This window comes from Halichondria panicea, chromosome 1 (genome assembly GCF_963675165.1).
Source record: "Halichondria panicea chromosome 1, odHalPani1.1, whole genome shotgun sequence".
Classification (NCBI taxonomy): domain Eukaryota; kingdom Metazoa; phylum Porifera; class Demospongiae; order Suberitida; family Halichondriidae; genus Halichondria; species Halichondria panicea.
In genome coordinates, this window is record NC_087377.1 from 8772800 (window position 1) to 8799113 (window position 26314).

At 39.9% G+C, this 26314-nt stretch overlaps 4 protein-coding genes across 11 annotated transcripts in view; 1 reads left to right on the forward strand and 3 right to left on the reverse strand.

Annotated features, from left to right (window-relative positions):
• The window catches only part of LOC135340966 (uncharacterized), an 18234-nt gene extending 17425 nt beyond the window's left edge, over positions 1–809 (reverse strand). The window contains exons 1-3 of the mRNA XM_064537416.1: positions 695–809; positions 581–629; positions 39–386 (exon numbers count right to left, since the gene is read on the reverse strand). Coding sequence (XP_064393486.1) covers positions 39–386; positions 581–629; positions 695–712 — 415 coding nt within the window. The 5' untranslated portion in view covers positions 713–809. The remainder of the gene's footprint in view (positions 1–38; positions 387–580; positions 630–694) is intronic.
• Positions 1–15577, reverse strand: part of LOC135340988 (uncharacterized) — a 20141-nt gene extending 4564 nt beyond the window's left edge. Inside the window, exons 1-12 of one of the 6 annotated variants that reach the window (XM_064537463.1) lie at positions 15450–15577; positions 15340–15397; positions 14922–15257; positions 13877–14152; positions 13538–13828; positions 13391–13482; positions 12720–12915; positions 12349–12657; positions 12057–12263; positions 11957–12014; positions 11294–11372; positions 10563–10804 (exon numbers count right to left, since the gene is read on the reverse strand). In XM_064537463.1, the coding sequence (XP_064393533.1) occupies positions 10628–10804; positions 11294–11372; positions 11957–12014; positions 12057–12263; positions 12349–12657; positions 12720–12915; positions 13391–13482; positions 13538–13828; positions 13877–14152; positions 14922–15257; positions 15340–15397; positions 15450–15455 (2085 nt within the window). In that variant the 5' untranslated portion in view covers positions 15456–15577 and the 3' untranslated portion in view covers positions 10563–10627. Of the gene's footprint in view, positions 1–10562; positions 10805–11293; positions 11373–11956; positions 12015–12056; positions 12264–12348; positions 12658–12719; positions 12916–13390; positions 13483–13537; positions 13829–13876; positions 14153–14921; positions 15258–15333; positions 15398–15449 lie in introns of those variants that run through there. The other 5 variants (XM_064537454.1, XM_064537437.1, XR_010396506.1 and 2 more) reach the window with 5 other exon arrangements.
• Positions 15578–15646: 69 nt separating this feature from the next.
• Positions 15647–18492, forward strand: LOC135341428 (uncharacterized). 2 transcript variants are annotated; one of them, XM_064537993.1, is made up of 8 exons: positions 15647–15762; positions 15827–16166; positions 16263–16448; positions 16501–16641; positions 16964–17147; positions 17202–17508; positions 17556–17863; positions 18116–18492. In XM_064537993.1, exons 5-8 carry the CDS (start codon positions 17024–17026, stop codon positions 18379–18381), a joined length of 1005 nt encoding a protein of 334 aa, XP_064394063.1. In that variant the 5' UTR covers positions 15647–15762; positions 15827–16166; positions 16263–16448; positions 16501–16641; positions 16964–17023; the 3' UTR covers positions 18382–18492. The 2 variants fall into 2 exon arrangements, with proteins under 2 accessions (XP_064394063.1, XP_064394055.1); XM_064537985.1 differs by lacking the exons at positions 15647–15762; positions 15827–16166; positions 16263–16448; positions 16501–16641 and adding an exon at positions 16828–16889.
• A 1876-nt stretch (positions 18493–20368) lies between these two features.
• On the reverse strand, positions 20369–24185 carry LOC135340974 (mucin-2-like). Of its 2 annotated transcripts, XR_010396503.1 has the most exons (13): positions 24062–24185; positions 23958–24009; positions 23483–23845; positions 23159–23434; positions 22812–23111; positions 22672–22763; positions 22420–22615; positions 22058–22366; positions 21760–21954; positions 21659–21704; positions 21207–21279; positions 20810–20869; positions 20578–20752 (listed from the first exon to the last, which is right to left on the reverse strand). XR_010396503.1 is itself a non-coding variant. In XM_064537423.1 (12 exons), the coding sequence occupies exons 1-12, from the start codon at positions 24071–24073 to the stop codon at positions 20570–20572; spliced, it is 2097 nt and encodes a 698-aa protein (XP_064393493.1). In that variant the 5' UTR covers positions 24074–24185; the 3' UTR covers positions 20369–20569. The 2 variants fall into 2 exon arrangements, 1 of the variants encoding a protein (XP_064393493.1); XM_064537423.1 differs by lacking the exon at positions 20810–20869 and having other exon boundaries at positions 20369–20752.
• Between the last annotated feature and the right edge of the window lie 2129 nt (positions 24186–26314).

The following is a 26314-nucleotide window of genomic DNA, read 5'->3' on the forward strand; positions in this document are numbered from 1 at the left end:
GAAAGATGAAAAAAGTAAAATATCTAGGGCAATCTTACCTGCAACACTGATGTTCACACTGGCAAGTACAGACAATGATGCAGCATTTTGGCCAGACAAGCACTCTACTTCACCACTCAGCCCATCCATCGCAGTTATCTGTACAGTGGAGCTCAGTGTTGGACCAGAGTTGTCACTGACCATGGTAACAATGAAGGGAGCACAGTTGGGAACATTTCCTGTTCCATGAACAACAAGGCATTGTGTTGATACACCGGGAAGCATCCATTCGGTAATGGCACCAGCAGTGATGTTATGAGTGCAAATGATAGAGATGGGATCTCCTGGACACGCTGTCAATACTCCATTGGAGGACTCTGGAGTGGACGTCAAGTTGCCAATTGCATCTGCAAATAATAGATGTATATAAATCCACACTGGCAGTATTCAAAGTAGTCTATATAAAGAGTTACTAAAACTGGAGAGAGGGCTAGGGTACCATTGTAACGGCTGGATTGCGAGACTAGGCTAGGGGTGGGGGGGGGGGGGGGGGGTACATGTAGATTGCAGAGAACGCTTCTACTATTAAACTTGGGCTTACCTGATCCACTTGGGCAGCTGAGATAGATGGACAAAACCACCAGAAAAGTCTAATGAAGAAACAGAAACAGAAAAGGTCATCTAGAATGCTGCATTTCACCACAATCAGCCTTACCTTCCTTCTTATCATCATCTCTACAACTAGAAATTTTGTTCTGTCTACTACTAGTACATGCAACAACTGTACTGTCGTCAAGACAAACCCGTCTGTTAGGCCACTAAAAGAGAAACACACTGAGAAATGCCGGAAGTGAAATGAAATAATAGGCGTGGCCTAGCGGGGTCCAATTTGCTGGCGGGTACCACATTGCACATTAAGTGGCAGGATGATGGAGTGCATGGTTGGTTGGTCCATTGAATGGTGGTACTCCCTCAGTTGCACATGAAGAGAGAGAGAGGGATATATAGATGAGTGCATGTCGAACCATAGATATAGGAGGGAAGGATTGGCAACGGAAGTGGTTCACGTGATCATTTTACATGTGTTTCTGCAGTTTTGTAATGAAACCATCCGTGACTCGCCTGTTTTCCTGCCAGAATGCCCGCGAAAAGCAGAAAAAGTCTGTTGTGGTCTTCCTCTTTAGTGCCTCATGACCTCTCATGGTGTTACACTGATGTTGTGCTTTATTTAGAGTTAGATTATCTTGCCAGTTTGTAAAACTCAGTAAAGAAACAAAGACTTTTTACTACAGAAAAACTACAATTTTACAAGGTTTGATCCCTTTTTAAGAAACAGTACTCATCCATATTACTATTCTTCAAGTTTTCCTGGTTGTATGTATGTAGGTTGATCTACTGAAAGGCAAAAATCGCCTATTCATACCATTTAGAATGTGTTGTAGTGTTGGTATGGCTTATTTCATCTGACGTTTTATGCTCCCTTTTTAAGAAACACACATGCTTTTAAAATTATACTGACTTCATGAGAGTGTTTATCAATGTCAGGTCCATCAACTGGCACAGGTTTTGTGCTTTAAATTTTTGTCAGTTGCAGAAAATATGACTGGAGGTGTATCGGCTTATATAGTAAGAAACAGAACTGGGATAGAAAGCTCCAGGTCAGTGCCACAGTGTTTTACTAACTCATTCATATGCCCCCCCCTCCCCACATACACAGTCATACTATTAGATCTTCATCGTACTATCAGTATGCTGGAAGAAATTTATGAAGCTGAAGAAGGAAGAGTTGATTGACTATTTTGGGCTACATATTAAAAAACGAAATGAAAGACTTTGTTACATGCAAAAGACCTGTACAGTTGTATAGCACCAGCTCTACCTCATGCAGTAGCAGTTCATTATGCAGCTTATTATGGCAGTTTAACTTATATGACTTGTGAAATGTTGATAATAATAAATTATTATTAAAATTTGGTATTAATAAAATGTCGTACAGAACATGTTACAGAGAATGTTGATAATGGCTACAGTACTATCAGTCTATCTATGTTATCTAGATAGTTCTTGTGCATACAAGCCCAGAGCTTGTATCAAATGTGAGAATGGACATGAACACAAGCAGTATTGTCTAAGTATTAAAGTGTTGTTTCTGAGCTTCTCTCTTTCTTGTTGACTTTGAGAATCCCTCTCAGTATTTAACATGAGGCAGATTCTTGGGATGTCAACTTGCATCTGTCATCAATGACTTCTTTCAGAGTTAATAATGACTTGTTCTCTCTTATTTTTATTGCCATAGTTTGGAGGCAACAAAAGTAGAGGCAAAGTGATGCATTCCAATGACGTAGCATGTCACGGATAGCTTCAAATTTTCTACCGTTGCCAAATCCTTCCCTTCCTATATCTTTGGTCGAACTACCGATAACTCTACACAAAAACGTGCACTATAACATGACACTCGCACGTGATGAAATATAATATAGATGACGCTGTGTAATTGATATTTGCGTTCAGATCTAGAGCTGCTCACTACACACTGATGGGGACAGTAATTACTTCAATCTTCTCTTCAGACAAAATTTGAGTTGAGTTGATCTTCTTCACTTGCTGCACTAGCTCTTTATTGTACGTTGTGTAATGGATGCACAACAATTGACAGCTAGGATGTCATGTTACTTTGTGCACAGTTTTAGAGCCAAGACTTTTGCTATTCCGGCTCTCTAAAGTACGGCCACCTCGATATACCGGCCATTAATTTGATTTGGCATGCACAGATTGCTATAATAGCTAGATGTGTTTACTTGTTTACTGCACAACAATCGCCCACTTGCTATTCCGTCATTTTTGGTCACAGCAAATGCACGTGCACAGCAATATAGTAACCATGGTAATACATGTAGTGTTATCGAATTAGTGGTCTGGATGAAAAGAGAACAAAATAATAATAATTATTATAGGTAACCAATAATTTATTGAGCAAAATCCACCAAAGTCTAATTTGCATAGCCTCGTCCCCAGGCTTTCAAAGAAAAATGGACTTGGGAACAAGGGTAATAATTATGGATTTGGATATAGTACCTGTGTGCATGGCCCGTATCAGCAATAATATCAAACTCAAATGGTCTCCAGTAGTTGGTGAGTGAGACAGACACACATATTGCAAACCCAATGCATATTGAAAGCATGTCAGAATGCAAACACACTGTACACTGAATGTAAAGTAATCTATAGTTTGTTTATTATCCACTGTGCATCTATGTAATAGTTGTACCAAGGGGTATTGGATTTGTACTACCGAGGCTGAGGGAATACATACAACTGTGCAGGTATTCATGGTACAGGTAGGTAGCTTGTACTATGAACACCAGAGGAGGTAGGACACGCATCACGTGCGCCTCAGTAATTAACCATCCCGGTTTAAAGATTTAGACAAGGATTTGTGCATGAAAAGTGTGGATCTTAAAGCAGCCATAACAGCAGCGATCCCATGCACGGTCACTTTCTCTAAAATTTAGCTATCATGTAGTGAAAGGATAGTACTAACTTGTGGATCAGCGATCCCAGTGGGATCCCGGCTCAATTATAATAGCTTGAAATTCACCATCAAACCTACTGTACATAAGCTATACTACGGAGAACAGTCTATAGAGAGGTTATCCATAACAGTTTACAATATTAAAAGGTGATGGGAGCTTGCTAGAGAGCACAACAGTAGATCTACCACAGGCACCATAGCTACACTGAAATGTAAGGAATAGTTAAAGGTCAAGAGCCTAATTAATTGATTAATTAATTGTATGCCACACATTCCATTGCCATGTGACTGATGACACATGTCCCACCTCCTCTGTGAAATACCAGTAAGTGGAAGTTTATCCCACTTTTTCGCGTTAATTGTTCTGCCCTTGAAAAACGCGAAATGTTACACCTCACGAAAGTTTGCGCACTTGCTCAGTATTAGTAAAACCAGTAGGTTTTACCATAGATAAAAGAGAGAGAGGGATTGGAAACGGATCACGTGATGCTACACAATTTGCTTATGTGACGTAACACCCCCAAATAACAACCGCGTTTCGCCCTCGAAATAGCTTTGTGCTATGTGAAAAATCGTTTAACCAAAGCTAGGAAGTCTCATCAGTGACGTTTACAGTGGTAAAATGTGTTCACCCACGTGGCATACACTGTCATAAAGTTGGTATAGTGCAGCTGTAAAATTTTTGCAAGTATAGGTGAGTAACAGCAGTTTTTTCAGTAAATTTCATGTTTCTGTTCCTATAACTTATAAAGTAGTTTGTAAAATGGGCTGAAAATATATCTGGCACTAATTTACACTTGAATGAACAAGAATATTGTGTTAGCCAATTATAGTAAGAAATGTACTTGCCTGTGTCAGTTACTTTTTGTATAAAAAGTGTGTAATGTTTCCGTACCTATTATTAAAGTGCTCCAATAGTTATTACTATGATATTGGGCAATTTAAAAGCTGTGGATTTGTTGAATGAGAATGACTGTGTTTTGTTATAATCCGTTTCTTAGAAAATCAGAGAAGTAAAATGCCGCGAAAGTTGAGATTCTACCAAGCCAAAAATTGGGAAAGTGAAAAACAGAAAAAGAAAGTATGTTGCAAGTATATAAGTATAAAAACACAATGATAATGTCAATAACTTGCTACAGGAAAGCATATCCGCTGTTCCATCGACATCTAATAAAGAACAAAATGTTGAGGTTAATACTCTGGAAGATTTTCATGATCGCGTAGTGCCTACCCTTGATATGACATGGAGTAATCAAACATCACCTGAAAGGCCAATAACAGCAATCAAACTCTGTAAGATATCATCTGAAGCTTCTACTTCAAGTCAACCTCTGGTTATAACACATACATTGTTAGTAAATGTTGATTTATCTTGGGAATTGTTTGTTCACGGTCACAAAGTTGACGCAGGAAATACCAAAGTACTGTCATCAATTCCATTTACGCTAATAAGTTTTTCGAGTTTCAGACAGCTTTTGGATGTAATTCAATCAAGTACTGTGTGTACTGGTAACCCTGATCCGCATTTTGTGGGTATGATTGTGTCACGCAAAGGAAAATTATTGAGTCCTAATGGAGAAATAAAAGCTCAGTTAGACAGTGGATTCCCTGTTGCAAATGGCAAGCAAACGTACTCAAAAACTGTACGAACAATTAATTGCGAACTGTTAGTGAATGGTGAAAAATGTATTAATTGCTCTAAGTACAGATGTACTTTACGTTCGTTGCATAGCCGATATTCAAGTGCAAATCAGGATGCAAGCATGCATACTAACGATCGGTATTTAAAGACTCCTCAAAGAACAGAGAAGCTAAAAAGTCTACGAAGTCGTTGTAAATTTATGGAGATTGAAGTGAAACGGTTAAAAACTAAAATACAGGAATCATCTGATTCAAAAGGAGTTAGTGTAGATGAGCCTCTACATCAAGAGCTACGTGGTATAATGGTACAAAGAAGTGATTCAATTTTGAAAGCTTATCCTGAAGGTTCTTTTAAAAGGCTCTTCTGGGATCAACAACTGAAAGCAGCAACAGTGATGAACGCTGCACAAATGAGGTGGCATCCCACAATGATAAGGTGGTGTTTAAATCTAAAGTATCTCTCCTCAGCTGCTTATCATTCCTTGCGTTCTTCTGGCTTTATAAGACTACCATCAGAAAGAACACTTAGAGATTATTCTCATGTATTCAAAGTTAAGTGTGGTTTCCAATCCGAAGTTGATAAAATGTTGCTGGAAGAAGCTAGTAAACATGGACTATTGGAGTGGAAAAAGTTCATTGTAATTTTAATAGATGAAATGAAGTTGCGAGAGAGTTTGGTCTATGATAAGCATCATCATAATGTGATTGGTTTCGTTCATTTGAGTGATGTAGAAAATCAACTAAGCGAGAGCAACATTTCCGATAATAGCGTTGCAACACATTTGCTTTGCCTTATGGTAAGAGGTGTTTTTACTGGATTGCATTTTCCGTATGCTCATTTTGCTACAGCTGAAGTAACAGGATCATCGCTATTTTTCATGGTCTGGGAGGCAATAGAACGATTAGAGAGACTTGGTTTTAAAGTAATAGCAGTAACCGGAGATGGCGCTTCAACAAATCGAAAGCTATTTAATATACACTCTGTTAGTAAGGATGATGTTTGTCACCGAGTTAAAAATCCATATACTACTGAAGAACGATACATTCACTTCTTTTCAGACATCCCTCACCTTATTAAAACAACGCGTAATTGTTGGTCACATTCCTTTGGGCATGGATGGACAAGAAAACTGTGGGTGAGTATAAATCATGTGGTTGTTTGCTCTTTCAAATTATGAATCTGTTCACAGATCAATGGCAAACATATTAGCTGGGATCATTTGCGCTCCCTCTACAATGGCAAAGTATCAATGGGAAAGAGGTCAGAGGGACTATTTCTTCTTAAAAAACTTTCGAAAGAACATGTTGATCTAAATTCGTATTCAAGAATGAAAGTGAGCCTTGCAGCCGAGGTAAGGAAATGCCTTGTTATTAAATTAATACATCGTTATGCACAGGTATTAAGTGAATCAGTCGCTGAAGGATTGTGTATGCAAGGGTCTGTGGACACATTTGAAACGCAAAGATTCGTGCGCATGATGGATAAGTTGTTCGACTGTCTTAATGTACGTCACCCAAAAGTATACTTAAAACGGAGAAAACACAACTTGAAGCCATATGAAGATGCTGACGATGCACGCCTAAATGTAAGATTAAAATGGCAACATACCATTTATAACACACTGTACACACACTTCTATTGCAGTGGTTGGAAAAAGATTTCCTAGGATACCTCAAAGAATGGGAGGATAGTGTGGAAACAAGAACTGATGTACCGAAGGCAGAAAAACCAACAATGCTTCTGAGCAGGGCAACTAGGGAAGGATTAAGGATTACTGGTAATTACATATAGCATATACATACATGTATAGGTATGTGCATATCTATTTTTGCAGTGAAATCATTTGTGGCTGTCATTCGATACTTGTTTAGTCTACCATGTGTGTCTGGTCGATACTTACTCAGCGAATGTTTCTCTCAAGATCCATTAGAAAACTATTTTGGACAGTTGCGTAGTAGAGGAGGATTTTGTACTAACCCTACTCTACAATCTTGCTTGCAATCTTCCCAATCAATTCGAGTTCAAGGCAGTCTTTCCATGCTACCAGTAAGGGGAAATTCGTCTAAAAAGAGAAGGCTATTTAATGAAGAGGAAGTAGTTGATGACACTCCCCTTAAGAAGAGACCTAGACATAAGTAGGGTGTGTTGTATGTATTATTGTGTTTCATGTTGTTTTTAACTCTATAATTCCATGACTGTATTAATTACTATCGTAACTTCAATACATACTTGTAATTAGATAAGTAATATCCCTAAAACGAGAGAAACATAATATTGCACCAAAGTATTAATACATGTACACAGCTACAGCTAGTCAGTACTGAGATCTTTTCTGAGACTTTTTGATCTTTTGACATTCTTTTGCTTGGCTAGCTTGTACTGCTCAAGCCAAGAAGACACCATTGAAAAACCTCTCATAGTTATCCACTTTTCAATTATCTCCTCCAGCAATTGTGATTGTTCAATCTCTAAATCAATGTCAATGGATATCATAGACCACCAAAATTGTACATCATCATCGGCTACTACTTCAGCAATCAACTCCTTACTGCTCGTTTGTTGTGTTCGTAAGTGCTGTGGGAGCAATTCTTGTGTTTTTATTTCAATAGCTTTAAACAGCATAAAACTTTTGTCATCTACGTAGAACAGTCCACCTCTGTCAATGTTTGCCATCCATTCCATTGAAAAGTCGTAAAAAGAGCAGTCTTCAATACTTCCATGTCGATGACCCACCATTTTCATTTGAGAGAGACATTCAACAAAGTTAGCAGCAGTACATGAATTAACTTTTTTATACACTTCTAATAGCTTTTTTGTTGTATAGCCGGCTGCATATCTAACAGCATTACATTCGTCACATGAAAGATCTTCTCGTTTACGGGTAAGCTTACTTGAATTATCTTCACAGTGACTTAGACTCCTAGCCAAAACTTTTTCGAACAAAACTCGATTTACTGACTGCTGTTGATGTACACTGACAACTGATATTCCTAGCTGGGCACAACCATGTTTCCATACACCAGGTAGTTCCTGCTGTGATGACGTGAAGAATAATGTTTGAGCTCGCTCTTTTGCTGTGTGTTCTCTGACTCTCCCAAAGTGCTTCAGTGTTTTGTTTATCACAGCTACTAGTTCCAGACAAAATGTTTGAAGTATGGCCTTCTTTTCAGCTGACTGTGACAATTCCACAACTTGTTGTATAGATCTTTTACTTTCTACTTTAACATCAATTTCTTCTTCCGTCTTTAACACACATCCAATAGCATTCAACACAATTTCCAACTCGTCTTCTATTTTCTTGTTCGATGGCTTCTTCATAGATGGTTTGTTTGAAGGTGTCTTTGTCCTAGCCGGCCTGAGCCTCAGCCATAATCAAACGTAAGCCTCGATTAAACCGCAGCGAAACGCGGATAGTATTCGAGGAGTTTTGTCGTTTCCAATCCCTCTATCTCGTTTATCTATGGTTTTACATAGGATTGGCAGTGGGTTTGCCCGTGTTTAGCAATATTTCAATTATTTTGACTCATGTTCAAACTGTTCTATCTCTGCAGGGAAAGGCCACATCAAGAAACTGGCTGAACAGATAGTTTATTTAGCCTTTTCTCTCTTTGTATCTCTCATTTCATAATCCATAAACATTTTAATGAATGAATATTTTCATTTTAAAAATTGCACTATTTCGACGTTTCACCGCTCTTTGTCTGACTGACTAAGTAAGTAAGTAAGTAAGTGAGTAAGTAAGTAAGTTTCTTGCCCAGCATTTACTCCAAGTACAGCCATCTCCAGGACATTCTGCACAGGGTTTCCAAACGACTACAACCTGGATTACAAAGCGCTTCTTCAGATTTGCGATTGCTTCCACGAGGCAGATGACCTCTCAGTCTCTATTTCTCTTACCTAGACAATTCCGCCATCTTTAATGACTCAGCAATTGCGTTGTGGCCAATAATAATAGATAGGCGTGGCTAATAAACCGTGCGCCTAAAATCAGTGCAGCAGTGCTTTTCCAGAGCCTGAGGTGTTCCTTTTCTTCACACTGTTCAGCTCTAGCTCCCTTTCTCTGACAGGCATGCTATATGCACTGGCTAGATATCATGCTCTTAAAATGGCTGTCATTTAATACTGATTCGCAAATTCAACATAATTATCAAGCAATAAATTATTACTCATTATACTATAATTATTAGTCCAGAGATATTCCAGAAGATATCTGATTAGTCCTGTCTTCTCTTCTTGTACTGCCTCTTGACGTTCCACTTTATGCATGTCATGATACGTAAACTGTACTGAAAAAGAAAGGGAATCCGACTAGAAAAACATTTGCAATGTGAAAAATTGCTAGGATTGGCCAGGGGAACCACAAAAAAGCGTGGGAACAAGAAATCAGACGAGAGCATAACTCCAATCCGTTACAACGTCATGAACATGTACAATACATAGTATATTAAATAATAGACTGTGTTCCAGATCCACCTATCAGCTTCCATCCACCACATCATTCCATGCAGTCACCAGTACGGTCCGTGCATGTTACTACGCATGGATGGACTGTGTGTACCTGTGCTCAACACTGCATGTATTAGGAACATCAATTCATCACAAATCATCATGATTATGTGCCCCACATTCTAAAATGGATGTATAATAAATATATATAGGGATTGGTCATCACTCCACCAGTAAAAATTGCGTGGCATATTGGCTGGGAAAACATGGGAAAACTACCAGTATATACATGTGATTGACGTTGTAACGGATTGGAGTTATGCTCTCGTCTGATTTCTTGTTCCCACGCTTTTTTGTGGTTCCCCTGGCCAATCCTAGCAATTTTTCACATTGCAAATGTTTTTCTAGTCGGATTATGCTATAGTGGAACCGGGCTCCTAATGGCCAATTTTAAAGAAAGTGCCAACTGCGATATAATGGCCAGGTACCCAGGTACCAAATGAACAGTTCGTGTATAAAACAACCCCATCAACAAAGGCCACCTCTGTATAATGACCAAAGCATTGTTCCCCAGAAGTGTCCGTTATGGAGGGGTTCCACTGTATCTTTAGATACGTCTACCGGTATATGTGTTTACTTAAGTGTCTAAGTGGCCAGTTCAGAGGTCCTGCGCATGCGCAATGTGGGATGCCAGACAAATAGCAATGCTAGTGAAGTCTGGTTACCTGACGGATAGCCACTTCGTTTATGATTACTTGTATGTTAGCATTTGTAGTGTGTATTATGTTTGCATTCCTACAGTAGTTGTGACTGATGTATAATAATTATTATGGTATGCAATAATATACCGTATATACAATGATCAAATCGTTGTTTCCATAGTGACAATTATTTTGCTCTCTGAACTCTCCACTTAAAATACTTGAAACATGCGAAGTGAGAATCCATAAAATTTGTACAGACTGCTAAAAACGTGAACAAGAAAATAAATGAAGTAATGAAAACAATGATAGACCCACTGTTTTAAGCTAATTGAATTGCACATGTCCATAAGAAAGGTTCTCCTGGGTGTGGGGGTCTGGTTTAATGTCCTCGTATATCGGTCCCTTCAATTGAGCTGACTGTTGAACATGACCATAGGCAAGATTGTCCTGAGTGTGGGGGTCTACTTTAAAGGCATCAGAATCTTCGTACACTGGACCCAACTGATGCATGCATGGAGGTAATAATAATAATAAAAGCAATTCTCAGAGACTGAGCGGCATCACGGTTTGGGTGATTCATTTATGAGGCTTAGACATGCATGGATTATATTTAGTAACGACAAATATAATTTAAAACAATCCTCATAGGCATCTATAATTAATATACCGCACAAGTATTGAAGTAAACTGTGTATATTTTTATGTAAAACTCAGTATAACGAATAGCATGCATGCATGCATGAGATAAAACAGATTGTCTACATGTTGTATACTGTACATTTAATGTCCACGTATATCGGTCCTTGGTATATTTCGAAGGGATAAACTTTTGCGGAAAGACCTTTAGATTTTGTACTTAGCCCTCTAGCAACCTTTTAGTGCATGCATATTAATATTCGTGGGGATATATTTTCGCGGTACATGCTTAATCAGCAAAAACCGCGAATATGTAAATCCTCAAAATGTAATTACACGCGGTAAGTCACTCACCTTGACAGTCCCAGAAGTGGGAGGGGATTCAGGTTTGTTGCAATTGGTCATGAGATCTACCTCCTCCTCATCGTTGGTACTGTATAGGGATGTAGACACACTTGAAAGCTAGGTCAATATTACGTATAAATACCCTAAGCATTATTGCATGCTATTTCTATGACAACACAACATATTATCAAGCATTCCAATATAGAATACTTGTTATATTATAATATCTTCTAGACGGTTTCTATATAGATCTATAATAATTATTATTTATGTCAACAGCCGAGGGTCAGTGCTCTAGTTATTTCAGGGAGTCAGGAGTTTTACTGTCAGTCTAAATGTCTGACAACAAAGTTAAATCTCAAAGGCAACATCTCGCTCCTTTGGGTAAACATTATTGAGCCTGCGACAACGCCTGACTTTGTCTTATGGGAATTACTACATACCATGAATACACTTAATTAGCACACAATTTGCGTACTTGTACACACCACAACGGGGTGGAAAACATTCTACTAAGTAAATAATTCATGGTGTACAAAATGATATGTATACCGGCATTGCATGCCTTTGTGGCACTCTAATTAGCTATGATAAGAGAAATGACAGTTATCACGGCCTTCACTAGCTAATCTCTCAAACAAGTGGCCTCACAATAAGGTACGTACGACTCACGTTAGCTTTACTTTAGTTCTTTGTTGCTCCATTTCATGTGATGATACCTTCGGTTCTGCTATACGTAACAATATTATCAGTGCGAGAAAAAATCACTTACTTCTTGTTTTATTCCAGTAGCATAGAACGATGGCAACGATGACCACAACTATCAATAGAACAATCAAACAACCAATGATGATTCCAGCGATACAACCACCACCACAACCTCCACCCTGAGGGACAGCAGTTGACTGGGAGGGTGCTTGACTTGGGATGGTGGTAGTAGCCATGGTAGTGGGTGGAGGAGTGGTTGCTGTATACATGACTATACAAAAAACAAAAAATACTATCATCCCACAGATTATATACATGCTTACGTAGTGACAGCAGATTTCACCCATGCAACTTACTTGGGAACATAAGGGTCATAAATGATCTTGTAGCGGCTGGAACAACATCAACTGTAGTGTTGGCACGGAGGACAATCCTGATGGTAGAAGTGTAGGATGTGGCAGCCATGAGGTTATCAAAGGTCACTGAATACTGCATCACAGGGCGGGAAAAGTCAGCCATAATTGGATTGCCATTGGATGGTTCGACAGTTGAGATGATGAGCAGCTCCTCGGGTTGGTAGGGGGTGAGGGGTAGAGTGATAGTGACAGTGTAACTGGTGTCCGTGGATTGACCTTGAATGATACCAGTAATATTTTTTCCAGGTACTGCAACGAAAAAAAAATTAGTCTTTGAACAAATACATTATCTCCACCATGCATGTACTCACCAGTAAAATCAGCTGCCATTGAGCTCATGCACTGGCCATACACAAACTCCACATTGACACCAACATTTTCACGACCCTCAGCTTGGGGTAGTTCAATTTCAAAATAATCACCAGTAAAAGTTACAAAAGAGAACATAGGCCCCCTATTACAAGTGTAGCTGTAAGCGGTCGTTTCTATCAGGGATCCTATAATATTCTGCAAAATGAAACGAGTGATGAACAAGTGGTCGATGAACAAAACAGCGATACAATCTATTCTACGTCGCTAATCCGGAACATTTTAGTCTGAAACCTTGCAAATCCAGACAAAATGGCAAAATGAAACGAAAAGAGGAGGGATATGTCAGTAGAATAAGAGGCAATAAGAAAAAAGATGACTCACTGCGCATACGCACCCTTTGCTAAATCAGCATAATTTTATTAATAAACATGCTCTCAGTACAATGCCCACTGAAAAGGAAACTAAGAGAGTTCACAAGATCCACTCATTAGGAGAGAAAGATAGCAAGAGTATAATTATAATTAGAGTATCGAACGTAGGCATACTGTGTATCAGATGTATGTAGAGAATAATGTTACACCGGTCTTGTATCTAGCTATAGCAGCTTACTTTCTGGCCACATTAATAGCCTTTAATAATGCATTCAGGATGTTCTATCTAATGTACTAACCTGTACAGTCACACGCAGCACAACCACACCGGTGACATTTTCAGATTGATTGACTAATGCAAAGCTGTAGGTGAGGATCGGGGTAGGGAAATCTGGAGGGAGTGAAATGGGTGAACATTGTTATAATCACACCTCTTATGTATATACCTGGATCAATTAAAGTAAGGTTGGAGCTACCCACAGCAGTAGCCAGATCTCCCACTGGAGTCATTGGTGTGACTGTAGGTTGGATGCTGATACAGTAGGGGAAGCCAGCTGCATTGAGTTGCTGTGCAGTGAGTGAAGTCACAGTTGAGGTAACATTGGTTGTGAGGGATGGGTTCCCAAGATCAGCCACCACATAGCCAGTGATGCAGGTTGGGTAAAGTGTGCTGTCGATCCGATTCCATTCGATGACTGGGTCTATTTCATTGACTACGACATTAACTCCATTGATAGCTGCAGGGGAAAACTCAATACAGCTACAACATTAATTACATCTTATACCTGTGAGATTGACTGTGAGGTCCATTGATATACTGACTCCACTAACTTCACCAGTCATAGAGGTGGTGTACCCCACAAAGCTGTAGCTGTATAGACACAAGTCTAAGCCATCCACGCTCACTGGTGATGATGATCCTGACACACTGGTAGTGGGACCACCTTCCTGAGTCACATTCACATGGTACATAGCCACACACCGTGGATCATCAATCACAAAAGCCACTCCAACCATGGACTGTGAGTTTTGGCTCAACACCAAAATTGGTGTGGTGGTTGCTGCATAAAATGTGTAAAGATCATAGCTGCCAGTTATACTGCCCGTACCGTATACTAGAATATTTTGCGAGCATCAAACATATGAAAAACGCTGATCACTTCATAAAAATAAAATCGCAAAACTTATGGTATATACTAGTAATTGCACACGATCTATGCCTGAACGCAATACCGTCAGTACTGAATACCGTATAGCGCAACATTTCCGAGGGGCTTAATTTTTCGTTGTTTTCGTGGGTAGTATAATCCTACACCTAAACGAAATTAAAAATTAAAAACGTGGCTTCCGGTAAGCAGTCAACCATTCCACGAAATATAAGGACCTCAAAAATTGTGCGCTATATTTGTACAGCTCAGGATAGTGACGTTGAACCTATTGTGGTTTTCGTAGTTTTCCACCACACGAAAATAATCTGCTATACGGTTCCGCACTTATTCGATTTAAGGCGACACTTTTAAACAATTACAAAGCCAGAAGTCGTTTCTTTTGGAGGTTAAAAAATTATGTTGAAGTCCTGGTGTCGCATATTTAGAGGGTTGCATCTAATTGGAGGTTACTCTACTATCCTTGATTATAGGTCGCTTAAATTTCATTGTTTCTTGCGGCCTGGAATCGAGGCTGTGGTTTGACCTCTATATTGAGGACGCGATATAAAACAATAATTGTCAACGCAGCAGTGGCTACTTTTAGAGATCAGAAAATTGGAAAACATTGAGGCTGACGGTGTCACATATTTGGAGGGTCGCTTTAAATCGAAACCAAGGATACCTGGTATATCAAGAAGTTCGTTTACTAGTAGAGCATCGTTAGGATTAGCATCTTCACACTGCACAGTGGTCCCGTTCAATGACACATCAGCTCTGAAAGTTAGACTGACATCAACAATGTTTACACCTTGTACAGCACTTGGAGTTAAGCCAGTCACATTAGCTGTGAAGATGCCACATGTGGTAGTGCTCCCGACAACAGCCTGAGCTGCAATTACTATGATAGTGTCACTCTCATTGGGACACTGTCCTGTAAAAGCACTGCCCTGCCAAATTACAGCAGCAGTATCAGTACATGAGAGCTCCACATTCTGCCCAGGACAATACAGTTGTTGAGCTGTAGAAACAAGTACACAGTTTAACGTTTATAGATAATATAATTTATATGCATGCGAGAAATTTTATAAGCATACCATTACCATAGCTCCTGATAACGGTACGAAGAAGGACTAGATCTAGGAGTAAAATCTTCAAAACCTGAGTAATATGGATGGATAAGTGTTAATAGACCTAGATCTAGTATGATTACTTTCATAGCTGCTTGACAGGGAACAGGGACTCGACTGCGTTCAGCTAGCTGCTTTTTGTTGTAGTGCTGTAGCTAGCTAGCTAGCTGTACTGTAAAGCTAGCTGTGGCGTGGCCTGAAGGAAAAGGATTTCTACTGTGGCGTGACCGGAAGGAAAAGGATTTTTTAGGGATTGGTTCAAGCAACAGCCCCACCCTCGAGTTGAGCTCTGGATGAGCTCCTCTCCTCGCTCTAATCTAGATAGAATAGTGATTGTGTGAAAATAACCAGATTTTTGTTGGCTGCTAATTGGTTCTCAGTCTGTGATCACTCGGGGTAAATAAAGGTTTTTAGATATAGATCTAACTAATAGCTTATAAACTGTACCATACTTCTACAGCTCAACAACTGTACTCATTGTCCTTGGAAGAATGTGGAGCTCTCATGTACTGATACTGCTGCTGTAATTTGGCAGGGCAGTGCTTTTACAAGGCAGTGTCCCAATGAGAGTGACACTATCACAGTAATTGCAGCTCAGGCTGTTGTCGGGAGCACTACCACATGTGGAAACTTCACAGCTAATGTGACTGGCTTAACTCCGAGTCCTGTACAAGGTTTAAACATTGTTGCTGTCAGTCTAACTTTCAGAGCTGATGTGTCATTGAACAGGACCACTGTGCAGTGTGAAGATGCTAATCGTAACGATGCTCTACTAGTAAACAAACTTCTTGATATACCAGGTTTGTATATGCAGTAATAATTATGTATAAGCTTATAACTGCTAAGATCTTTAGTCGATCATAATAATTGTCTTCAACACGTCAAATTTTATGCAGTAACCACCACACCAACATTGCTGTTGAGCCAAAACTCACAGTCTATAGCTGGAGTGGCTTTTGTGATTGATGATGCCCGGTGTGTCACGACCTATCATGTCATTGTGACTCAGGAGGGTGGTCCCTCAACCAGTGTGTCCAGATCATCATCACCAGTGATCGTGGGTGATTTGGACTTGTGCTGAGGTGAGATTAATTGTGAGGTTCACTGATGCACTGACTCCACTCACTACTCCAGTCATGGAGGTGGTGTACCCCACAAAGCTGTAGCTGTATCTTCCCCCACTGTGCTGGCATCCACCCTACCGTCACACCAATGACTCCAATGGGGCCTCTAGCTATACTGCTGTGGGTAGCTCAATCACTCTAATTAATCCAGGTAAACTGCATGCACAAATACCTCAGTCTGTAAACTCTGTACACTGCATGTATAGAGTGCGAAAATTTCGAGGCGCTTAATTTTCGCACAAACAATTAAACAATTAGAGGAAAAATGTTGCGCTATACGGTACCTCTTTATCAAGTCGTTAATCACTTCAATATTATGCTTCTGTACATTCTACTCCAATGCTCTCACATTCCTTCACTCTGACTAATGGTACCATAAGTTTGTGGATCACTGTTCTGGTAAAGGCGTACAATCAATAAAGTTGTGTCAGTGGCCTCAAAGAGAACGTTATGTGTGATACTATTTTATGCAGGAATCTGAGGTGCAATCACGTACCTATCAGTACACTAATGGTAATGGAGTTGTTTCTTTAATGATGAGTTTCACTGGTGTCTTTTTTATGATCAAATTGCCTGGAGCGGAGGGTCAAGTTATCCAAGTCACTGTGATGTTCATGAATGAACAGTGTAGCAGTTTTGAATCAGCCAATTATATTAGTGAGAATACATGCATGCATGTACTGAAAATATTATATGCACTACAAATTTCAGTTCCAAGCTCGGAAATATCTAACGTAACTCAAGGTGAAACTACTGCTACCAGTCACAGTATCACAGTCACTCTACCACTAACGGTGTACCCATCTGGGGAACTACTAATCGTTTCGACTGTATCACCTCCTGACAGTGCTCTTATAATGAACAACTTTACGGGACCCTCGATAAAATACACAGTGGCATTCAATAATCTGAAGCCAGCTACTGAATACATCTTCAGCATAAGGATTGTCCTTCGCACTGACAATACAATGAATGTGGTTGCACCGGTGACTGGAGTGTTCACCATGCACAGCACCCAGTAAGTCAATCTATAATTAGCACTTCAACACACTTCAACACATACAGTTTTTTCTCCCCAGTTCCATCTGTAATGATCATCAGCAGTGCTGGACAGCAAACGTCATCTCCAGCCTACACTGTCACTCTAACTCTACCTGTGATCAGTTATCCTCGCAGTGAACTTATTATCATCTCCACCCTTACCCTGGCTGATGCGGCACCAATCACCGATGACTACCCGCTGTCCTCGCAATACTTTGTTACATTCCATGGTATAAATGCCGGTGTGGAGTATTCGTATGTAATTAGGATTGTGCTACGAAGGAGAAACAGTATTAATGTGTCCATTCCATTGACAGGATCATTCACAATAAGTAAGACTGAATTGCTGTGTTAAAATTTGTACATTATCATAATTATGGCATATCATTGTTTGTTCTGCTCCTTCTAACAATAATTATGAGCAGATGTTTATAAATTAACTTTCACTTATTACTACAAGCTTGCACACATTAATACCTGTCCAGTATAATTATAATGTACAATAATACATGCATGATTAATTTTCGATATCCATTATTGTCATATTGACTTGTTTATAACTTCTCTGCTTTTGTTCTATACAGTGACATCCTTCTCAACTGGAGCTACTGTTGCCCTCACATTTGCCCTGACGTTCCTGTTGACTCTGATTCTTGTAGTGTCCCTTGGTGTCCTCGGTGTGCTGGCAGTTAACAAGTGTAGGAGGTCCGAGAAGGTAAATCTGCACTCTGAAACTGAAATGAGACCACCACCTGTGATATATGAAGAGCCTGAGGCCATTAAACCAGACCCCCTAGCTCACCCAGGGGAATGCTGCATATGGAGAAATAGTTTACTGAACATTTCATAACTGAACTAACTTCCCACAGATTACATGCATGATGCGCAATATGATTTTAGCTGAAGTATAGATTCACTCCTCCATATAAACACTGTACATAATTATTAGCAAATGAATTCATGTACGATATGATCTATAGCTATACACCAACAATCATGTAAAAGCGATGTAATGACAAAAAAATCATTGTGTGTACAATCAAATGCAGTTGTGTATATGTTAGTGTAGCTATACCTATGCACATCAGGGATGAATAGGCACAATCAACATTGCAGGTCCATTAATTAAAGGTTTATATAGGGCCATTAGGCATTGAATTAATAGTCAATAAGATTCTAGACGATGGTCAATAGAGTGTGGCATGGCGATATGCATGATTGCATGACACAATAAAAGTATAGCCCCAGATTCTCCAGTCTGAACCAAAGATACTGACATGAACTTTTCAATAAGACACACAAAAGTAGAGCACTAGATCTTGTACTATGATTATAATTGTATGATAGTGAAAGTGATAGATACATGTAGTGTCAGCAAGATTACACAAAAGTCCGCCCCCTTTGTAAACAAAAATATATCATGTTACACTGGTTAGAGTTTTCTTAGGACATAACACAGCAGCTATAAGGTCCGCCTTCAGAGCGTGTATATGTGAAATAACTTTGTCTTGTGTCTTGGGTGAGATCCAGAGGAGGAGTTTTTGCTGTTTTCGACCCAACCCTAGTGCTGGACCCAACTGTTAAAGATCGTGCCCCACCCACCCCCATCTAGTTGGAGCATGCAAGACTATACCAACCCATAATCTTGTTTTCAAACTTTTTGTTACTCCAGTGCGCATACTCTCCTATTTTTGTTTTTGTATTATTATCTTTATGGCTATTCCAGCTCTTCGAAGTACGTCTACCTTGATATACCAGCCATTTGGTTTGGTACCGCACAAAACTCGCTATTCTGTATACTGCATGCATGGCCAGTATACTGCTGACCCAAACTACTTTGAACGAACCTCCCACCAAAGGACAACCTCCGAAAAGAGGACATGCCAAACTGTCCTTTATTCAGAGGTTCCTCTGTATCGAGGTGACTGTAATTAATTCAGAGAGCTGGATTAGTTAGCGAGAGTCTACTGTACATGTATATGGTATAAGCCACAGATATTTCATATATAATTATGTGGCCAGTATAGCGTCTGTTATTGACAAAAACACATAGCTATAAAAGCCTGCATGTTTCATACATTTGCTAAGCGAATTAATTTGAATGTTAGCTTTCAGCATAATTATAACCTCAGCATGACATAATTAATATACGATCTTACTTGCTTTCAATGGAAAATATATATTCAGGGAAAGCCATGCAGCTAGCTATAGTATTGCACAGCCTGTCCTGCTATTTAATGCCGTTAGAATGGGGGCTGCAATTCAGAAATTTGAGTCCAATAAAACTATATACACCTAAGAAAATTTATAAGCTAAGGCACATGCATCATATTGACATAGTATATAGTATTACTATAGCTACGCCCAAGACGCCAAATTAAACAACTAATATAATTATTATCAATGAGTCATCATACGTGTCCTAATTATCTCACAAAATAATTAACTAGAGTCTAGGTATCTTAATTGCTTGTGTCTACAGTGAAATCCCTCCTAATGGCCACTCTTGAAGATAGGCCAACTGCAATATAACAGCCACTCAGGCACCCATATCCCAAATGAACAGTTTGTGTATAGCAACCCCTCAACGAAGGTCACTTCTGAGTAATGGCCACCAACATTACATTGTTTCTCAAAAGTGTTCGTTAGAGGGGTTCCACTGTATCTAGTTGTATTATGTGTGTACCTATGTGTCTAAGTGGCCAGTTCAAAGGTTATGCGCATGCACGATGTGGGATGCCAGACAAATATAGTGAAGTCCAGTTACCGGACAAATAGCCACTTCGTTTATGATTTATTTGCATGCATGTTAGTGTATATATATAATATTATAATAATTGTTTTCCTGAACATGATACTGTAGTTTTGACTGTATAATAATTATGGTATACAATACAAATCGCAGTGGATTTGTTTCAGTATGATGACATTGAGCTCTTCCTTCAAACACCAAACTTTAAGTAAGAACGCATGAATTGTACAGACTGCTAAAAATGTGTGATAAAAATCATCTGAAGTAAATGAATAGACTCACTGTTTTAAAATGAATTGAATTGCACATGTCCATAAGCGAGGTTCCCCTGGGTGTGAGGGTCTGGTTTAATGTCCTCATATATCGGTCCCTTCAATTGAGCTGACTGTTGAACATGACCATAGGCAAGATTGTCCTCAGTGTGAGGGTCTACTTTAAAGGCATCAGGATCTTCGTACACTGGACCCAACTGATGCATGGAGGTAAAAATAAAATCAATTCTCAAAGACTGAGCGGCATCACGTACGGTTTTGGGTGATTCATTTATGAGGCTTGGGACATGGTTGACATGTGCAGGGTCCTATAGCTAGCAACATTACAATAAAAACGACAAAATTGAAACGGTTTTCATAAGGCATCTGTATTATACAGCATAAGTTTAAAGTAGACTGTGTAATTACTATGTGTACAGGATAATAAATGGGACGAGATAAAAAAGCTTGTATACAGATACCGTATTCATAGTAGGTATAGTTAGAGGGGATAAACTTTCGCGGAAAGACCGTTAGAAAGGATTTCGTGAACTAACAACTTTTTGGTGTATGCATGCGATATTAATATTCGTGGTACATGCTAATCAGCGAAAACCGCGACAATTTATACCCTCGAAATAACTTATACCCGCTATACGATAACTCATTCACCTTGTCGGATTCAGGTGTGGGCGGGTATTCAGGTATGTTGGCCATGGAATCCACCTCCTCCCCATCGTTGGTACTGCATAATGTAAGTATATATGTGTATATATAATTATACCACGCCTATTTTCTCTACGAATTCTATACTAGCTGTAGAACATAAGCGCCACCATAATTTAGGCGCAGTTGGGCTGAACGCAATTTTTTGTATTCTAAAATGATTCACTCAAAAGCGAATTTTTTTTGGCACTGTAATTACATCAATTACGGTAATGATGTAATTACAGTGCCAGAAAATATAGCTTCTATCTATGCTATATTAGCTACAAACGAGAACTAGTCTATACATTTAAGCCATAAGCTCACGGTTTAGAAACTAAACTGTTTTGCTTGCCTACTAGCTAGCCTCATGCACAGTAACACGTATGTATACCCTAGCTAAGAAACATATGACTCACGTTAGAGTTCTTTGTTGCTCCATTTCTTGTGATGATACCTTCGGTTCTGTTTTTATTGCAAAATTCCACACTTATTTTTATAAGTGAGAATAATAACTTACTTCTTTTTTTGTTCCAGTAGCACGGAATGATGGCAACGATGACCACAACTATCAATAGAACAATCAGAAAACCAATGATGATTCCAGCAATACAACCACCACCACAACCTTCACCCTGAGGGGCAGTAGTTGGTTGGGTGGGTGTTTGAGTGGAGGTGGTGGTAGTGGCCATGGTAGTGGGGGGAGGAGTGGTTGCTGTATATGTACAAGAAACAATATGACACTATGAAGAGTTGTTCCTCAGTCAATATAATTATGCTTACAAGGAGAGGAAAGACTAGAGCATACACCAACTTACTTGGGGTTATAAGGGTCATGAATAATCCCATAGCGGGTTGAACAACAACCACTGTAGTGTTGGCACGGAGGACAATCCTGACGGTGAAGGTGTAGGATGTACCAACCATGAGGTTATCAAAGGTCATTGAGTACTGCATCCCAGGGCGAGAAAAGTTAGCCATCATTGGATTGCCATTGGAAGGCTGGACAGTTGAGATGATGAGCAGCTCCTCGGGTTGGTAGGGGGTGAGGGGTAGAGTGATTGTGACAGGGTGACTGGTGTCTGTAGTTGGACCTTGCATCACTATAGAGGTGGTCCTATCAGGCACTGCAGTAAAACAAGCATGAAATTAAATAAGACACACTGACAGTAACCCTCACCAGTGAAAGAAGCCATTGTTGAACTTGTGCATTGACCCCTCGCAAACATCACAGTGACATTAACAAGATGGCCACCATCTGCTCCAGCCAATGCAATCTCAAACATATCTCGAGTGAAGTTCACCATGGAGGACAATGAACCAGTGAGGTTGGTGTAGCGATAGTTACGAGTGGGAACCTCAGATTCAGGGAGTGTCTGAAAAATTGCTTCCTAGTAAAACCAAACAAGAAAAATGTGATTAGCTTACTTACTTGTACATAGACACGCAATACGACGATCCCCGTCTCATTTTCAGAGTGATTGAGGGGAGGAAAACTGAAGGTAAGCATCGGGGTGGGAAAATCTGCAAGAATTTTTATTGTCGAATCAATCACACCTATATAGACTCTACCTGGATCAATGAGATTAGTATAGAGGTTGGAACTGCCCATAACTGAGGTCAGAGGTCCCATTGGAGTCGTTGGTGTGACTGTAGGGTGGATACTGATACAGTAGGGGAAGCCAGCTGCATTGAGTTGCTGTGCAGTAAGTGATCTTGTATCTGAGTCAACAATGCTTGTGAGGGACTGGTTCCCTTGATCAATCACCACATATTCAGTAATACAGGTTGGGTAGAGAGGGTTGAGAGTTTGTGTCCATTCAATGAGTGGGTCCATTTGATTGATAGTCACAGTTATGCCCTCATTAACATCTAAAATGTTATTAAATCAAGCTGATAGACAACATAATTGAATTTACCTGACAGGTTTGCAGCGAAATTGATGGGAGAGCTCAATACACTTTGAACCCTATCAGCTGTAAAGACCGATCCTGACAGTGTATAGTTATTCTCGCACACATTTAGACCAGTGACATTGAATGTTGAATCAGTGCTTGAGCTGGTTGACACAGGGCCACTGGTTGGAGTAGCATCCACTTGATAACTTGCAACACACTGAGTGTCCGTCACTGACAGGTTGGCCCTCACCACTGACTGGGAGACTTGCTCAATGGAGAGGTCAGGAGTGGGGATAGCTGTGATCAAATTAAGAATGTAACAACATAAAATAATAGTCTACTCACAGAGTACATTGATGGTGATATTTCCAACGAGTGATGTATCCAGACCACTGGAGAAGCACTCTACTACAGCACCATTGATGGCCTCTGTGGCAGTAGTCTGGGCAGTTGAGGTGAACATTGTTGGACTAGAGGTTCCACTGATCATGGTGATTGTGAATAGACCACACATGTCATCAGGGGGCATCAGTGAAGCATGAGCAACAGCTTCTTCACAGTTTGCTGTTGAGGTACCGGTGACCCTCCAGCGAGTCACACCACTAGCGTTATTGTCATGGACGCAGGTGAGGGAGATGGGGACACCTGGGCACACTGTGATGGCCCCATTGGTCGAATTGAGACTAGATGTTAACGTAGCTGCAACATCTGCGTATGTCAGGGGAGGGGGTTCAGTGCATTCTCTAGGTACATACTCATACACAGTGACACCTATGGCTAGCTACAATGCAACATACAAAACATATTCACATGAACTTACGTGATCCAATACTCATCAAACAAAGTTGCACAGCAAATAATAGAAGAATAACCTATTAAATTTCAAAATCAAGCCGGCATGGTATAAATGCTATCTTATCGTACCTTTCTTGACATTATTCACTAAATTCTGACTTGTCTTCAATAGAATCTAAGAATCCTAGGGAATAATGCCGAGCCGTATTGAACTCACTGGATCTTGATGGCGTGCAGTGTTAATTTTCGGATCAGGTGTCATAATTATACGGCACCGGATGTGCATCGGATGTGGACACGCCCCCAGGGCCTAGAATTTTAATATTTTGGGCCCCCCCCCGGGCCTAGAATTTTAACAGTTTAGGCCCCCCAGGGGGTCCATTCGGTTAAAATTCTAGGCCCCAACTGTGAGATTAGGCCCCCTCTTTTCTGCTATCCTTTTCTGCACATAGAACAAAGATGAACGAAGTCAAAGAGATATAATATTATGGTAAGGTTAGCTCTATTAGTTGACAAAGCATCAAAGAGGCATGCATGCCAAGACTCTGTATAAAAGTACTAGCAAAAATGTTAGCAAAGATGTTAGCTAGTCAGGCCACGCCCTCCCATACTTCTTGCAAAGAGGCTGGAAATCGAGACTAGATGTTAGCTATCATGGAATTCAAAGTAAAGGAAGATACCTTCAAGTTACTCATGCTTATACCAGTTAAATGCTTTGATGCAGCTCTGCAAAATGTTGGATCTGCCTGTAAGACAATCGATGTTGTGCATACTGATAGCTATTGCCATAAAATTATTTACAACTTCGTGCTAGCTTCGCCATTCCAACTTTCCCTTCAGGACAAAACATGGTAGCGTTATCCCCCGAACAGCTGGCTGCCAAAGGAGGCGAAATTTTGTGAATTCACAATAATTATAAAGCACACGATTTTCAGTGCAAAGACAACAATTCACCTACATGGAAGAAGATCGATGTAAATTGTTATGGAAATGCTCCAGTATATAGCATCACTAGCTCAGCTCTCAATATGGAATCCTAGATAGAATTAGAGAGAAACTCTTTTATCTATGGTGGAATCACAGTACATGCATGTAATAAGTGCACAAGCAAGTGAGCCCTGCCCACTTATTAGACTGATCAAGCTAGTTTCTCTTGTGTAAAGCTCATTATAATTGTTTGAAGATTCTAGTTAGTCCAGGCTTGATAAGCTTTTTGGAGTAACCCAGCTGATCAATTCGGGACAGTTGGCCCCTAATAGTATGTGCTTCGTGCTGCATGAGGCCTGATTCATGGAATGGTGCTGTGATGGCTGTGAGTCTGTGACCAGCCGGTCGACCAGTTGCATGAAATGTGTGTGTGTGAGGATCGAGAACTTCATTCAGCAACTGGCACTGCATAGACTGTAAATACTGTATTAATATACCCTATATCTTCTAATTTATCAGACACTTCTAATTACCCCGGACACTCTTTTGGGCAATTTTCATACAACCATAGATAAAGAAGACAGGGATTGGCAACGGAAGTCAAAACGTAGACTTTTGTGCAGGGGGTGTGGTTAAATCTCAAAAGATGTGTGTTGTCCCCCGAACCACGCCGCGGTTGCCCTCTAGAGACTCCCGCTTGCCTTGCGGGAAAGTGTTTTATGCCTTTTCTGTACAGTAACAAAGGATTTTATATGGATAAAGACTTTAAATAGTATACTATGTATGCCACGTGGCTAGTAATCTTGTTAGCTAAAGACGTTTGACTCTAGTTGGGCGCTTGTTTTCAAAAGTAAGTGTTTTTGGAATTGTGGAATTGGCTATGTACCTCTGAAAAGCAATTTCATTGTATTGATAGTGTTTACTGTATATAAAAGCTTAACAGACATGTTGATTGATAGAAATAAACAATGAAAGCTTGAATAGCTCAAGTGCAATTGGCATTGAAATAGTGATGAAATAGTGACCATAGTTTGCGATAGTGTGTTTGGCTATGTACCATTTGCTTCCTTGTGATTTGTATGTGGATGTCTAGATCACTGACACCTATTATTGAATGACCAATGCATAGAAATGACCTGTCAACAATTATTAAATCTTTCCACAGGAGAAATAGTGGCCCATGGGCAGAAAGCCGAGAATTTGCTCTATAAAGTACCGTTATTGGACAAAGAAGGTAGCTAGATTTGGTGTGTGTACTGTTTTTATGCCGTAGCTAGAGTTGGTTGTGGTACGTTGTGAAAGTGTATTTTTTGCTTCAACAGTGGTTACGAGATGATTTTTTGCAATATTTAACTGACTGGGAAAATGAGGCAAAGGTTAGATCTGCCGGCTCAGATTGGAAATACCATCATTTCACCATAAGTATACTTAACCTTTGAAGGCCTCAAACTTACT

Excerpts from the sequence above, each read along its gene's own strand:
- LOC135341428 (XM_064537985.1), top strand. The coding sequence starts at position 16,830 with ATGCTCTCACATTCCTTCACTCTGACTAATGGTACCATAAGTTTGTGG. Across the intron at positions 16,890-16,963 it reads GTTTGTGGATCACTGTTCTG|GAATCTGAGGTGCAATCACG; the intron begins GTAAAGGCGTAC and ends TATTTTATGCAG. Across the intron at positions 17,864-18,115 it reads GACAGGATCATTCACAATAA|TGACATCCTTCTCAACTGGA; the intron begins GTAAGACTGAAT and ends TGTTCTATACAG.
- LOC135340974 (XM_064537423.1), bottom strand. Across the intron at positions 23,435-23,482 it reads TATCACCATCAATGTACTCT|CTATCCCCACTCCTGACCTC; the intron begins GTGAGTAGACTA and ends ATTTGATCACAG. Across the intron at positions 23,112-23,158 it reads TTTCGCTGCAAACCTGTCAG|ATGTTAATGAGGGCATAACT; the intron begins GTAAATTCAATT and ends ATAACATTTTAG.